The 13,690-nt window shown below is 42.6% G+C and overlaps 1 protein-coding gene across 1 annotated transcript in view; it reads right to left on the bottom strand.

Moving 5' to 3' along the window:
* Window positions 1–847: 847 nt before the first annotated feature.
* The window catches only part of LOC117417323 (laminin subunit gamma-1-like), a 62,558-nt gene continuing 49,715 nt past the window's right edge, over window positions 848–13,690 (bottom strand). The window contains exons 4-28 of the mRNA XM_034029385.3: window positions 12,359–12,525; window positions 11,228–11,416; window positions 10,914–11,031; window positions 10,404–10,502; window positions 9,586–9,722; window positions 9,186–9,308; window positions 8,686–8,875; window positions 8,400–8,512; window positions 7,690–7,911; window positions 7,166–7,354; window positions 6,711–6,956; window positions 6,339–6,492; window positions 5,790–5,932; window positions 5,301–5,479; window positions 4,828–4,984; window positions 4,327–4,532; window positions 4,134–4,213; window positions 3,873–4,010; window positions 3,483–3,627; window positions 3,065–3,214; window positions 2,692–2,806; window positions 2,212–2,411; window positions 1,792–1,950; window positions 1,554–1,653; window positions 848–1,269 (exon numbers count right to left, since the gene is read on the bottom strand). Of these exons, the coding sequence (XP_033885276.3) occupies window positions 1,013–1,269; window positions 1,554–1,653; window positions 1,792–1,950; window positions 2,212–2,411; window positions 2,692–2,806; window positions 3,065–3,214; window positions 3,483–3,627; window positions 3,873–4,010; window positions 4,134–4,213; window positions 4,327–4,532; window positions 4,828–4,984; window positions 5,301–5,479; window positions 5,790–5,932; window positions 6,339–6,492; window positions 6,711–6,956; window positions 7,166–7,354; window positions 7,690–7,911; window positions 8,400–8,512; window positions 8,686–8,875; window positions 9,186–9,308; window positions 9,586–9,722; window positions 10,404–10,502; window positions 10,914–11,031; window positions 11,228–11,416; window positions 12,359–12,525 (3,976 nt within the window). The 3' untranslated portion in view covers window positions 848–1,012. The remainder of the gene's footprint in view (window positions 1,270–1,553; window positions 1,654–1,791; window positions 1,951–2,211; window positions 2,412–2,691; window positions 2,807–3,064; window positions 3,215–3,482; window positions 3,628–3,872; window positions 4,011–4,133; window positions 4,214–4,326; window positions 4,533–4,827; window positions 4,985–5,300; window positions 5,480–5,789; window positions 5,933–6,338; window positions 6,493–6,710; window positions 6,957–7,165; window positions 7,355–7,689; window positions 7,912–8,399; window positions 8,513–8,685; window positions 8,876–9,185; window positions 9,309–9,585; window positions 9,723–10,403; window positions 10,503–10,913; window positions 11,032–11,227; window positions 11,417–12,358; window positions 12,526–13,690) is intronic.

Raw genomic sequence — 13,690 nt, 5'->3', positions numbered from 1 at the left:
CCATTCCAGGTTTTACTAGGAGCTTGATTAGCCACAGTGTACAGGTAACAAGCTCAGGTGTGTCTTATGAAACTCATAGCAAAACCAGGAATAAATCAAACTACTATGCAATGGGAGCCTTATTTCCAGCCCTGGATCAACATTTCTCTCTTCCACAAGTACATTACAGATTTTGATTTTGCTAAAATAAGACCAGCTTTTTTTTATTTTAATTTTGCCATCTGCTTATTATTGTTACTATGAATACTGCCTGGAGTGAATTACAGAGCAACCAAAGAAGTGATTAATATGGTAAAGATAAAGGATAGAAAAAAATAATAGGATCCTTCACTGCTAGTTCTAGCTGTGTGATAAAAGAGAAGGCATGATCTAAGGCTAGGTGCAACTGACACAATACCTGGAAAAAAAAAAGTAAATTTATATATTATATATATATATATATATATATATATATATATATATATATATATATATATATATATATAATTTACTTTTTTTCTTTAAAGACGAGAGACAAACCTACATGTATAGCTTATTTAATCCAGAGACTTTGAAAACAGAAACCAAGAGAAGCTGGTTGTGAATAACTTGTGTGTACAGGTCTGTTAAGTCTGTTAGGTTAAGTAAGGGAGTGCCTGTTGGTTAGACCCACATGGCCTTCCTTGGAGAAAAAACAAAACAGTTCCCAGTCATCTGGATTCTACACTGTAGATCTGTCACTCATCAACCACACCATTGGAACCAGACACCAACAAAAACAAAAACAACAAAAAAAAGGATTTTCTTTTGTATTCTGCACCGCATCATAGCAAAAAGCTGCAGATCTTATTATTATTTTTAATCCAAATTCTTTTATCCAAATTATTAAAAAATGTAATAAAAAAAATCCAAAAAGATGCTGGTGTTCTGTATTGAATTAATTAAAACAAAACAAAAAAAGATGTTGGTAAAGTAAGGCATTGTCACTTCTGATATTAGATGAGGGGCTGTTAAAGTGGGGGTTGCACGTAGGTTAGGGTGTCTCTATGGAGGGGGTGTTGAAACAGCCAGAAGGTAGTGTGTTCTTGATGTCTTCCAGGTTGTCAATATCCGCTCTGATCTCCCCAATCTGCCGGTCGTAGTCCTTGATCATGTCCTCTTGCTGCTTTGCAGCGCCGTTCAGCTCGGCCAGTTTCCGGTCCAGTTCGTTGTCCTTCATTTGGTTCTTGGCCTTGGCCAGCAATTCCTCAATCTCCTTCAGCTTGTTGAGGTCCACATTGTCAATGTCACCTACAGAGTGAAAGATAAACAACAAAAAAAAAAAATAGGTCAGCAACTTATCTAAAACACATCCATATTTTAAAAGAATGCAAATGTAAATTTTCATATAAAATTATTTAACACACTGTACCATGAGGAAAAAAACAGAAACAAGGTTATGTTTTCTATGGAAAGCACAAATGTGTAAAGACAGCATATACAGTATTTCCATATACTATATAGTATACACTGAGGATTTGTGCATACATATTTCTAGATCTCTACTGTAACCTTGTAGAAGTGGTGATGGTTACCTAGTTGTTTGAGCAGATCATTAATGGTGCCCAAGACATTCTTCACTGCATTCTTTGCTTTTCTGGCATTATCTTCAGCTTCTTGGGCAGCCTGGGAGGCCTACAGAACAAGAGACAACAATTATCTTTGTTATACTGTACATTGCTGGCTTGAAAATATAAAGGCTTTTAACTGCAATTTCTGGGTTTTTAGATACCCTATACCACAGGCACCCCATCCCCGGGTCCCTGGACTCACCATGCCTGCCATCATCATGTCCTGGTCAGCCTCTGCCTTCTTCTTGGCCAGATCGTCCTCAGCTGCCTTCAGCTGGTCCATCATGTTGTTCACTTCATCGTCCAGCTTCATTGTATCATCAAAGGTTTGCTCTGCATCCGACTTGGTCTTTGCAGCATTCTGTAGGTAACAGGCACATCAATTCAGCGCAAGCTCATCAAGGTAGTATGTCAATGTCAATGTACTGTACCGTTTGTGTAGTAATCACTGATTTGATCATACTGTGCCAAAAGGTTTGCAGTGGCAGACTCCACCCGTCTATTCCCACATTAAACCTGAGCTTGACTGATGGAAGATGATTCTGGATCACCAAAGTCTGTGACAGAGTATGTATTAAAAACATTGAAAAACAGCTTATGATTATAGTAACCCTAACCCTACCTTCTGCACAGCACTGGCAATCTTCTCAGCCTCTTCTGCCTTTTTTTTTGCCTCCTTGGCGTCTGCCCCAGCGTTGCCAAGGGCTGCCTCTGCCTGCTTGGTTTTCTCATTGGCTGCGATGATGGTTGCGTTGATCCCCGGGATCTTCTTCATTGCATCCTCCGCTGCTGTCTTATTGTCATTCACTCGTCTGTCAAAATCTAAGAATTCACATGGCAAGAAGCACATTAGCTCTCACGACAGTCACTCAAAAGTAGCAATAAAAAAGGTGCATTTTACCAGATATGTACCAGTATACCATAAGCTAAAACTAAACAAAAACTTAAGTGCATGTAGATGTGAGCTTAGGGAAGATGGAAACTTGTGTCCTTTCTGCTTGCCAGTCCGCTTTCAGGCTTTAAAGGATATGTTATAAACTCAGCATGATAGGTACTACAGGTGACAAGTCTACAGAAAGCAGCAGGGGAGCCCTGCTCTTACCATTCAGGTTGGCGAGAATGTCATGTGCCTCCTGGTAAGTGGCTCTCCCTTTCTTAGCGGCCTCCTCAGCCAGGGCCTTGGCTGCATCTGCTCGAGCAAGCAGCTGGTCTGCGGTCTGCAAAGAGGGAGGTAAAGTGTATTTCTACTGGAAATGGATAAACTTTAAAAAAGTCATAACACCTACTACTTATATTGATATGATGAGGATCAGAATTAGCTGAGGATATACAGTTATTAAAAAGCAGACCATAACATGTTCATCTAAAAAGTGCCCCATAGCACACAATATCCCTGCTGTAGGGAAGCCTAGGCGGTGAATGCTGTGTACTCGTATAGTGTGCGAATCATGTTTGACAGTTTGTGCGGCACATACCTGCTGCTCGGTTTTTCCTTTGTCCAGAAGCTTTTGAACCTCCATTTCCTTCCCTCGGAGGTCATCTCTCAGGTCTTCATAGTCCTTAGCCTTCCTGTCAATCAGGGAGTCTAGTTCCGCAGCTTCCTTCTTGATCTTGTTTGCCTCGTTCTAAAAGTGGGAGAATTGTATAACTGTTAATTGCACTCCTTTCTCACTCATAAGCCATATTTAAAAGACACTAGACAGTACCAGATGTAGACATTTTAAATAGTTTTAACCAGATGAAAAAGATGGCAAATCAGAAGACAAATCAGAAGATGGGGGCTTGTGCTACAAGTCTTAGCTACACCTACCAATAAAGAGGCCACTGCAAAGAGGCAGGGCTTCAAGCTCCGGATAGGTATGGATTAAATTAGACAGTTAACAGGATACTTACTTCAAGTGCCTTTGTGTCCACTGGCGGCAGGCTGGTCAGGTTGGCATAGATCTGCAATGCTTTGTTTCCAGCTTCCTCTGCCTCAGCATGGACCTTGTTGGCCTGCTTCTCTAGGTCCTTGGCAATGCTCTTCGCTTCATTGTACCTGAAAACAAGCCAAGCACATTATTCAAAAACAGTTGGACACATGCCAGGAATAAAGTCATTAAGTCACTGACAAAAACACAAAAAAAAATTCTTGACAGATCCAAGCTCTTGACCGCACCTTTTCCATTTAACTTTATTTTATAATCTGTATTCTACCTTGTGTACAGACATTGCCTCGTTTGTAACTCCTATGTCAGGGGTTCATTTAATGTTCAACAGTAAGGCTGCGGGTTCTGTACTTACTTTTTGTTGAGATCATCAATGTCCTTGCTGGTCTGTCCCTCACCAGCCAGTGTCTTCAGTAGCAGATTGTAGGCTTCAGTGGAGGTGTCATTGGCACTCTTAGCTGTCTTCTCAATTTCATCTGCTTCTTTCTTATGCCTGGTTGGAAAATGAAGCAAATGATAAGAACCAGGAGACCGTGATATCTACCAGCAGGTGTCACCGCAGGGCAGTGTATCAGCATAAAAAAGCTGAATGAATGGACAGGTTTAACTCCCTTACTTGTCTGCTAGTTTGCGAGCCTCCTCGGCCAACAGGGTCATATTGTTGGGATCCCCAGTCGAGGTCGGAGGTTTGATGTCCTGTACGAAGCGATAAGAAAAAGGAAATAGATCAGTTTTGGAACGAGTCAGAGCTTTTGATGCGGGGGATCAGTCGACATCAGGTTGCTGTCTATTGCAAATGAAACACTTACCACTTTCAAGATGGCGTCCTTGGCCTTCTCCAGCTCACGCCGGGCATTCTCAATCAGGTTCTCTGCTTCCCGCACGCGGTCTCGGGACCTGTCTGCCAGGGTTCCTGTGCTCGCCACTGTGCTGTTAATGTTCTGCAGTCGGCCATACTGAGTGGTCAGGGTGTTGTTGATTTCACCCAGACGGTCAAGAAGGCCTTTATCTACATCTAAAAGGGGAAGATTTTCAAAGGCAAGCACATTAAAATATTAAACACATGCAATTAATATTGGTTTTACCGTTTACCATTATGTGACAGATACATCTTAGTTACCCTTTTAGTGTATAGGGTTGGGTTATTCCAGTCCAGGCGTTTGCTCCAGTCTTGTCATCAATTTTATTGAACCTATTGCACCTCATAATATATATTTAATTATACCTATAAAGCTAGGCCTGAAATGCTGCAGCCTTCCTTACTGTTTTTCAGATTACAGCCCTCTAGTGTCCCCTAGTAGGATTCTCACCCTTGCTGTTCTGAGCATCCTGCAGCAGGTCCATGATGGCTTTCTCAGCGTCCTTGAGCCGGTCCTCGAATGCCTTGTCGCTCACCGTCTCCTGGCTGGAGCCAAGGTTTTCAATCAGGTTCTCCAGCTCACGTAGCTTCTGCCTCTGCTGGTTCACCTAGGGGAGAGATGATACTTCTAATGCTCTGCTTTTAATAACTGTGAATGAGCCAGGAAAGCCCAATGGAACTGTGTACTGTGAAGACACTCTTCGCAATCTGGATCTTTAATGAAGGAGAATGACCTGGGTATTCCATATTGGTTATTTTGAATCCCCGATTTGCAACGTGAATGTGGATATCAAGATTGGTACATGATATAGCAGGATTGCTGGAATGAACACAAATGAAAATAGGACCCCTTAGGTGTCTCTCCCCAGGCAATAAAGAGTCGCCAAGGTTTCCTTTGCTGAAGGAGCCGTTCAGAGGGCTTACCTTCTCCTTCACCAGCGAGTAGCAGGCAGGACACTCCTGACAGCCAGGCCGTGAGCGGTTGTAGAAGTAGTTCTCCTCACACATGTCACAGCGGTTTCCCACAAAGCCTTCCCTGCACTCACAGCGGCCATCCTGTTTGCACTGCAGGGTCCGAGAGCCCTCTGGGTCACAGTCACAGGCTAGTGGGGGGCACAAAACAAGCACAGCCATGAGAATGAAGAAAACATGCAGGCAATGGAATGAGTAATAAAAACTATGCCAGGACAGGGATTTCCCTAAAGGTATGTGTATTGTATTATTGGTACTTTGCCACCCATTTGTTAAGTGGCTATGACTGGGATGTAAACTGGCAACAGACAGCTGCCCTGTCCACCACATGCTTTATAGCTTCAAGCAGTCACATCACAGTGTGTAAACTATTACAGAGGCTTTCATGCAGGTCAAAAAGACAGAGCAGGAGTCGAATGGTGAAAGTAACAAGCTTCTTACGTTTGCATCCTTCCGGTCCGAAGCCAAAGTGGTTGACCTCACATCGCTCACATTGCTGACCAGTGATCCCAGGCTGGCACTCGCACTGACCACTGTGGATATCACACTGACCGTTCGTGGAGCCAACAGCATTACAATCACATCTGTGGGGCAGCAATGATGACACAGGTCAATTGACACAACATTTGAACCATGTAAACACAAACATATTGGCTAAATAATAAAAAGGTATAAAAAAAATACAGGAATGTTTTCAAAAACACATTTAAAATGTTGACATTTGCGAAATTTACTAGAATGCAGTTTATTTTTTTAAACTAATTAGGAATGTATTAATACATTTGTGCCATGAATGCTCTGTGAAACTAGAATTATTTAAAAGTAACATACATTGGAGAGTAGTACTTTGACAGTAGTCATTGTCTATTGTATGGGTAAAATACTCTTGGGGGGGATTCCAATGGCAGTAAACGGCATGCACAGTATGGACTAGTGGACTGACAGCATAACAAACCGAGACACAGTTTAGGTGCTGGTTTCCTTGCTTACCGTTCACAGCCCTGGCCACTGAGCAGGTTGTAGAAGCCGGGTTGGCAGGCACTACAGTCTCGGTTGGTGACGTGAGGCAGACATTCGCACTGGCCAGTGACCTGGGAGCAGGTGGTCTGTCTGTCCACAGTGCCATATGGAGAGCAGCTACACGCTGAGGTGAGAGAGAAGACCCTGGAGTCAGCTAGAACTTACTAAAAGCACTATGCCTCATTACCTGATATCACTGCACACAGTATTCTGCAAAAAAAAGTAAGCGGTCCCAAGCACATTTGCATGTTATCATCAAGTACGTAGCTAGCAGCATGTTTTGCCTTTGGAGGCATTCGCTAGAGCTGGCAAAAATGCGAAATGCAAAGAAAAGGCCCTCACGTTTGCACTTGTCGGCAGTGTCGGTGTTCAATGCGTTGCCGAAGAAACCATCGTTGCAGCGGTCGCAGTAGAAGCCGGCAGTGTTGTAGATGCACTTCAGGCACTCCCCAGTCTGCCGGTCACAGTTGCCCACAGCGTTGGGGTCGATGTTGTTGTTGCACTGGCATGCTCTACAGGCTCGGATAGGGCCATTCTCACCCAAGGGGTCCCCGAAGTAGCCATCGTCACACAGCTCACATCGCTTGCCTGCAGAAGACAAGTGGGAAATTGTGGGATATACTGTCAGCTAGTGTTTTTAATACCATCACATACCATAACTGTATGTTGGCACACTGTACATAATACAACATGCTTAAAGAAATCTAAAAAACAACATTGCAATATTTTTATATTAAAATACAAGTCACATTTGATTATCTACAGACGGCAGTGAATTCTATGACGAGGCACCTCACCTGTAGTGCCAGTGGGGCAGTTGGTACACACAACCTCTTTTGTCTTTGGGACGATGGCACAGCTGGATCCGCCCGGGCAGGGACAGGGCTTGCAATCTGTAGGGTTCCCAGTAGTTGAGTCTCCATAGTAACCATCCTCACATCGCTCACAGTTGAGGCCATCTGTGTGATCTCTGCAGTAGCAATTGCCTTAAAACAGGAACAAAAAAGAAGCACAAATTCAGGGATATCCCATAAACCGACTGCAATGACTTGAAAGTGGTCCAAATGTAAATCAGAAAAGGATTCCACAAGGCAGTGTAAATGTCAGTCTAGTTTCAAAATATATGCTACTATTACAAAAAACACAAAATGATCTTCTAATACTACATCTTCCCCTTGATATACATTACAGCAAGGCTACAGTTGTACGGCTTTCTTTCTTTGGAAGTCTGTACCAAGATACAAGAGGAATTTGTATTCATTATTCATCACTGCAATGCATCAGTATGCATGTATAACATGGCACAGTATTTTTTGCTTACCAGATTCTGGGTCACATGTGTCGCTGTGTCCATGGCAGTTACAGGGCTCACAGGAGCTGAATGATCCAAGGCTGGGGTTGGCTCTCTTGTAGCCAGGGGCGCACTGCTCACAGAACTGGCCTAGGTAACCAGTGGGGCAGGTACACTTTTCCACCCAGTGGGCAGGGGTCCCGGGACCAGGACGGGCAGTCGTCAATGTGACATCATCCAAGTAACCAGCACCTGCAACACAACACACAGGAAACCCTTACTGTCACTCAGACATATTGTGTAAACTGAGCATAGGTACCAGTTTCTGATTATCCCTGCAGACCTGAGACTAAATGTTTAATCAAGAAATTGACCTCTTCCAAAAACAGGCAAAATATAACACACAGTGTAGAATGAATAAAGCATTAACAAACTGGATGCACTGAAGTCATATGCATTAAAAATCAGCATGATTTTGCTCTATGAATATAGCCAGCCTATTTGGAGCCAACCATAAAAGGATGCTAATCTTTTACCTTATATTCAAATCTACAGCTGGACCTGAGCCCTCAACAATCCCTATTTAAGGCCAAAATGTGAGCGAAACAGACACTGGTTTTAACACCCAGACTCTCAAAAAAACAATTCACTACTTTCTTCCCTATGTCTTTGCTGATAATGGGAACCTATCCTCAGTGGGTCCCACTCGGTTAAATAAAGAAGTTGACATTTGAACTTACTTTTCTCACTGTAAGTGCCGCGGATCTTTACTGCAGTCAGGTTGTGAAGCAGCTTCTGGAAATCAGCATGACCGAGGCTGGGCCTCCAAGGATAGTCAGTGGCATCGTGCAGCCTGTAGGGAGTAAAGCATACATTTGGTTAAAAAATACTTGTATTTTTTATTTTTTTTAAACTTGCACTTGGCTGTTACTTATGTACTGTGCCTTGATGTATCTGTATATATCCTGGTTATTCATGCCAGTGCTCCGACCAGCCCAGAGCAGTTCTGCAGTTTGATTGACCCACCTGAAGACATAGGTCTGCTTGTTTTCACTGGGGTAGGCATTTCCCTGGGCGATGAGAGGCACAGCAACCCGCAACCCTGCCCCCTCCAGCACCACGTCCTCTGCAGACAGGCGCGTGTCACGGCGGTCCACGCGGAAACTGAAAGAAATGTTCTGCCCATAGCTCAGCATCTGGTTTCCCAGGAACTTCTCTACAAAATTAAAAAAAAAAAAAAAGAGAGGGGGGTTTAGCTTAAAAACATCACCGTTTCCTCCCGACAGATCTAATACCTCTCAGTGATATACCACCCTGTAATCTTTTTTCAAGTTGCACCCTCCCTTATGCAGACATCCGTTGATATACATTAGAGCTGGAGGAGCAGAAGCAGATTATTTGGATCTGGACCAAAAGGTACAGTCCATCAATGTGAAAAATGGTAGGAGGTGAAGAGGCTTGTATGCACAACGCAAATTAAACCTTGTAATGTGAGGCTGTGCTGGGATCCTCTGTTACCGATTTACCTGGAGCAACAAAGTAGATAGGGAAGTAATCTTCTGATCTCAAGGAGATCTCACGGCTGTTGGGGGACCACTGGACCAGGGCCTCTGTGCCATCACGCTGCTCCCCCCGCCAGCCTTCAGCATCTGAAAATATATACAAAAATGAAGTATTAAACATTCTTGTATATATAGACACACACACACACACACACACGCACGTACACGTTTAGCAGCTATGTGCCATAGTATGTTGTTCACCTTTTTTTCCTACCCAGGACCATATCAGAAAAAGGAGTCTCAAATTGTCAGTTTCCAGTTTTCTGGTCGGTACATTCTTCACACAAATCTTTAAGAAATCTCACAGATGTATTAGACAATTGATAAACTTTTTTTTTTTCTTTTTTTTTTTTTTAAAAGGTACCTCTATCAAAGGTGGCTGTGATTGTGTTAATGCTGTAGCCATCCCCGCTGCTGCAGACTGCAGAGTGCGTGAAACAGAAGCAGGCCGTGCAGCCTCGGGGGTTCAATGGGTCCAGGTGGAAATATCCAAGTTTGCACCTGAAAGACACATTAGAAACTAAGCTCTCTGCCCATCAGATCAGTAGTCACTCTACCGATAGATAGATAGATAGATAGATAGATAGATAGATAGATAGATAGATAGATAGAGAGAGACAGACAGACAGTTAATTCTAATTCAAAATGTTTTCCTATTTTTCAGTGGAGCACTGGTAAAGTGTAATGTGACACAGAATGGGCATTTGAGCAATACAGACATCTAGTCTCCCGAGTGGTTCTAAATCACCCACAGAGCTACAAATAACCAGATGTGCTTCTAAAATATGTTATTCGAAGCAGGGGGTAGGGAAATTTAAAAGGGTCATAACACGAACACAGGAGTTAGCCAGGGGTCCACAGCATTCTGCAGCATGATAAGCCCATAGAGGGCTAAGAATAAATTTCAAGGCAATGCTCTCCTCCACATTGATGGAATGTGTGCTGTTTTCAGTCAAACATGTAAAACAGTTTGCATGCGTATCTTATGGACGTCTACCACCTATCATTCCATTATATACAAAAAACCTCTTAATGTCGAACAAGGATCTTCAACAGATATAGCTTCTGAATGACCAATACAAAATGACCAGCAAAACAGGCCAATTAACAATGTACAGTGCTCCCTCTATTTCACCATCCGTTAAAAAGGAAAACTTGTATTTTCTTTTGAAGGTACAGTACCTGTCGCAGTTGAAACCCTCAACATTTTCTTTGCACTGGCAGCGGCCAGTCTGAACATCACACTCCTGCGTGCTTCCAGCAGGGGTGCACTGGCATGGCCTGAAAATAAGAGGAACAGGGTCAAAGGTTACCCACAAATGCAAAAAAGCACCTGTAGCAACAGACGTCATGTCCACGCATAAGGGAGCGCCACAAGAGCGAACACTAGTTTATTTTAACTGAACTCAATTCACCACACATAACCCTACCAAGACAAAGTCCTATTTAAATTCCACCAGCGCTTGCTTTGAAACAATATACACTGTGGAAGTGTGCCTGAGTTCCTCTCATTAAAACCCAGGAGCCCAGGATATCCTCCCCATACAGCAGAACTGAAAACACTCATTGTACTCAAATCACACACACACACTAACCTCTTATCAGTCAATATTTTGGCATGCCATTTTAAGTACTGTTCATCCAGTTTTACCAGCATTGCTAGCCTAGTGTCCACGTCAATGATTTTTGTACCTGCACCCAGCCTCTGTGAGTGAGTGGTATCCAGGCTGACAGCGATCACACTTGTCACCGATCACTCCTGGTTTACAGCTGCAGCGCCCGTAATTATCACACTGAGTACTCAGGGATCCTAGAGAGAAGGAACAAATATCCAGGAGTTAGCGATCCAGTAATTGCTCTCTTGCAGGATCTATATACAGAATCTAATATGAAACAATTTAACTATTGCCTCTCAGACAGAGATTATTGCACAATGATTTCAAGTAAAAGTAAAATAAGAAGAATACAGATCTATAAATCAACCCACAACCCTGGCGCACACGTACCCACTGGATTGCAGATACAGGGCAGACAGCGCCCGTCGGCCCCCAGTCTGTAGTAGTTATCTCGGCAGCGCTCGCAGTTGGGGCCATCAGTGTTGTCACCACAGGTTAAGCAGTGTCCACCGTGCCCTGTAGCGCGGTACAGCTCAGAGTCATAGTAACACTCCTGGGACTTGCCGTTACAGTTGCATGCTGCAAGAAAAATTATTATAAAAAGTAATTTTGTTTTTTAAACACTGAAAATGTCCAGTTTATTTTTTAGGAATACATGAAAAGGGGACAGATTTTTTGGGGGGCGATTGATGCAGAGTTCAGCAGAAGCTGACTGGTCAGTTCAGGCAGGAGAAATGCCCCATCTCTCTCTCTCTATCTGGCTGGCCTACACTGCCATATGACTGCTCCTGGCCTAGATGAAGATTCCTAGTGAATTTCATATGTTTTTTTTTTTTTACATTTTGCAAGTTGTTCACAGCGGTTTTGGAAAAATACACTGTATTTGGAGTGTCCCATCATTCGTGAATTCCCACTTATTTTCTTCTGGAACCTTCTATTTGTTATTCCCCAATACTGGTTCTTAAAAAAACAGCTTATGCAGAAGGTAAATCACAAGTGATATCTTAAATTTCTGCTAGATTGACATCATGCCAATGACCTGACTGGAATCCTAGAAATCCATAGTTGAAAATATTGTGCTAAGATGCACTGGAGTATGAAAGAGGGTGGGGCAGCATTTCTCTCTATTTAGGATACTGTTTTATAACAATAATATACGTTTTTTAAATGCGACAATACAAGCTTTAAAAATGGTATACTTGATGTATACTGTGTGATTCTGGTCACCCTCACTTTCTCCCTGGTTGAAGGAAGCGTGTAGCTGCAAAAGTGTGAGAACAAGACCTTTAGATTTTCAGAAGCTTAAATTGGTATATGCAGTAGAAGTTATCAGCAAGATTGGTGTGAGCTCAATGGTGGAACTTACCGATATTGAGAAACATGTTCTCACATACACAGCAATATCTATTACTTCTTGCTCTCTGCCCACTCCTATCTCAAGCCTTGCACAGACACTTTTGCTTCAACAGACTTTGAAACATGACGTATAACTTTCTAAAGTAACGAAGGTCACAGTCTTACGCAGGCACTCGTTGGGGTTCTCAGCGGTGGCTCTCCTCCATGGCCGGTCATTGAAGAAAGGCAGACACTTCTCACAGTCCACACCAAATGTGTTGTGCTTGCAGTTACACACCATCTTCTCATACTCATTCTTCAAACATTCGCTGGCGTGGCCATTGCACTTACACCTGCAGCAAGAACAGAGGTTGTTAGTTCTGACACTCACAATTGGATACCAAAAGGACATGCTACAATTGAAGCATGCCATCTAACTTTTAAAAATGATCTCAAATGAACGCCTAGGCACGCTACTGTACGTTGCTGGAAAATGTGTGTTTAATACTGCAATTTCTTTTCAATGGCAGCTTTGAATGACATTTGAATGACTCATTGTGTATTTTAAAACACCTTATTGGCCCTAGAAACCATGGTATTCAAACAATGCACATGAAGCAATCCCCTTCTTTTAGATTTTGACAGGACTCCACAGCAAGTCAGAACATGCAGATTCCTCCCATTATATTGGTTTCAGGAGTTCCTTGGCATTCTTGCATGGAAAAGGTGAGAGCATGCTTATCAGAACAGCAGAAGCTGGGAGGTAAAATGTCTCATCTAGTTTTCAAACATTTATTTTTGCATGTATACCAAATGGAAACCATGGGGACTACAAGATTATTTGCCATATATGATTAAAACTACAGGGTGATCGTTTCATCATGACTTAAAGAATTTCCCCGATCAAAATTATTCCATGTTGTCTGTCTTGTAGCCAGTTCATTCAATTATAGGAATTCCTAGTACCTAGTGTTATTTTAGGATATGCCACTGACACATATTAAGAATATGTGGCCATTTTAAAGGTTTAGAATAACTAGGAAATTCAAATAGATCTATTCCAATTGAATATGGGGTCATTAGTCTTTCGACACACCCATCTGTCCATGAATCTGCAAACTCTACCCTTCTCTATGCATTATCCAGTGCAGACGGATAGGAATTTAAGGAATGTAGCTGCAAGCTGTAATCTGGTGGAGTTTTCAAAAGATTAGGGTGATCCCACTGCTGCTTCTTCCTGATATGCTGGTACAATCTGTTAGTATTTCCAGGCCACCTATCAAACACTGCTCTGGTACACCCACGCCATGAGTCTCTGCCATAGAAATGAAAGGCAAACGTCTGCATAGGGCAAAGGGGAGTAATATATCACAGACTGCGTCTCTGCTAATTGATTTAACACACTTTAAAAAACACAAAGAAATGCAGATATCATGCAGGGAAAATGATGGATAATTTGAAGGTTTTATGACCAAAGATTGAATCTAAATTGGTCTGTTCTGAACAAACTTTTTCCCA

This window comes from Acipenser ruthenus, chromosome 12 (genome assembly GCF_902713425.1).
Source record: "Acipenser ruthenus chromosome 12, fAciRut3.2 maternal haplotype, whole genome shotgun sequence".
In the NCBI taxonomy this organism is placed as follows: Eukaryota; Metazoa; Chordata; class Actinopteri; order Acipenseriformes; family Acipenseridae; genus Acipenser; species Acipenser ruthenus.
The sequence above is the reverse complement of the archived record's forward strand: the minus strand, read 5'-3'. Positions and strand labels throughout refer to the sequence as shown.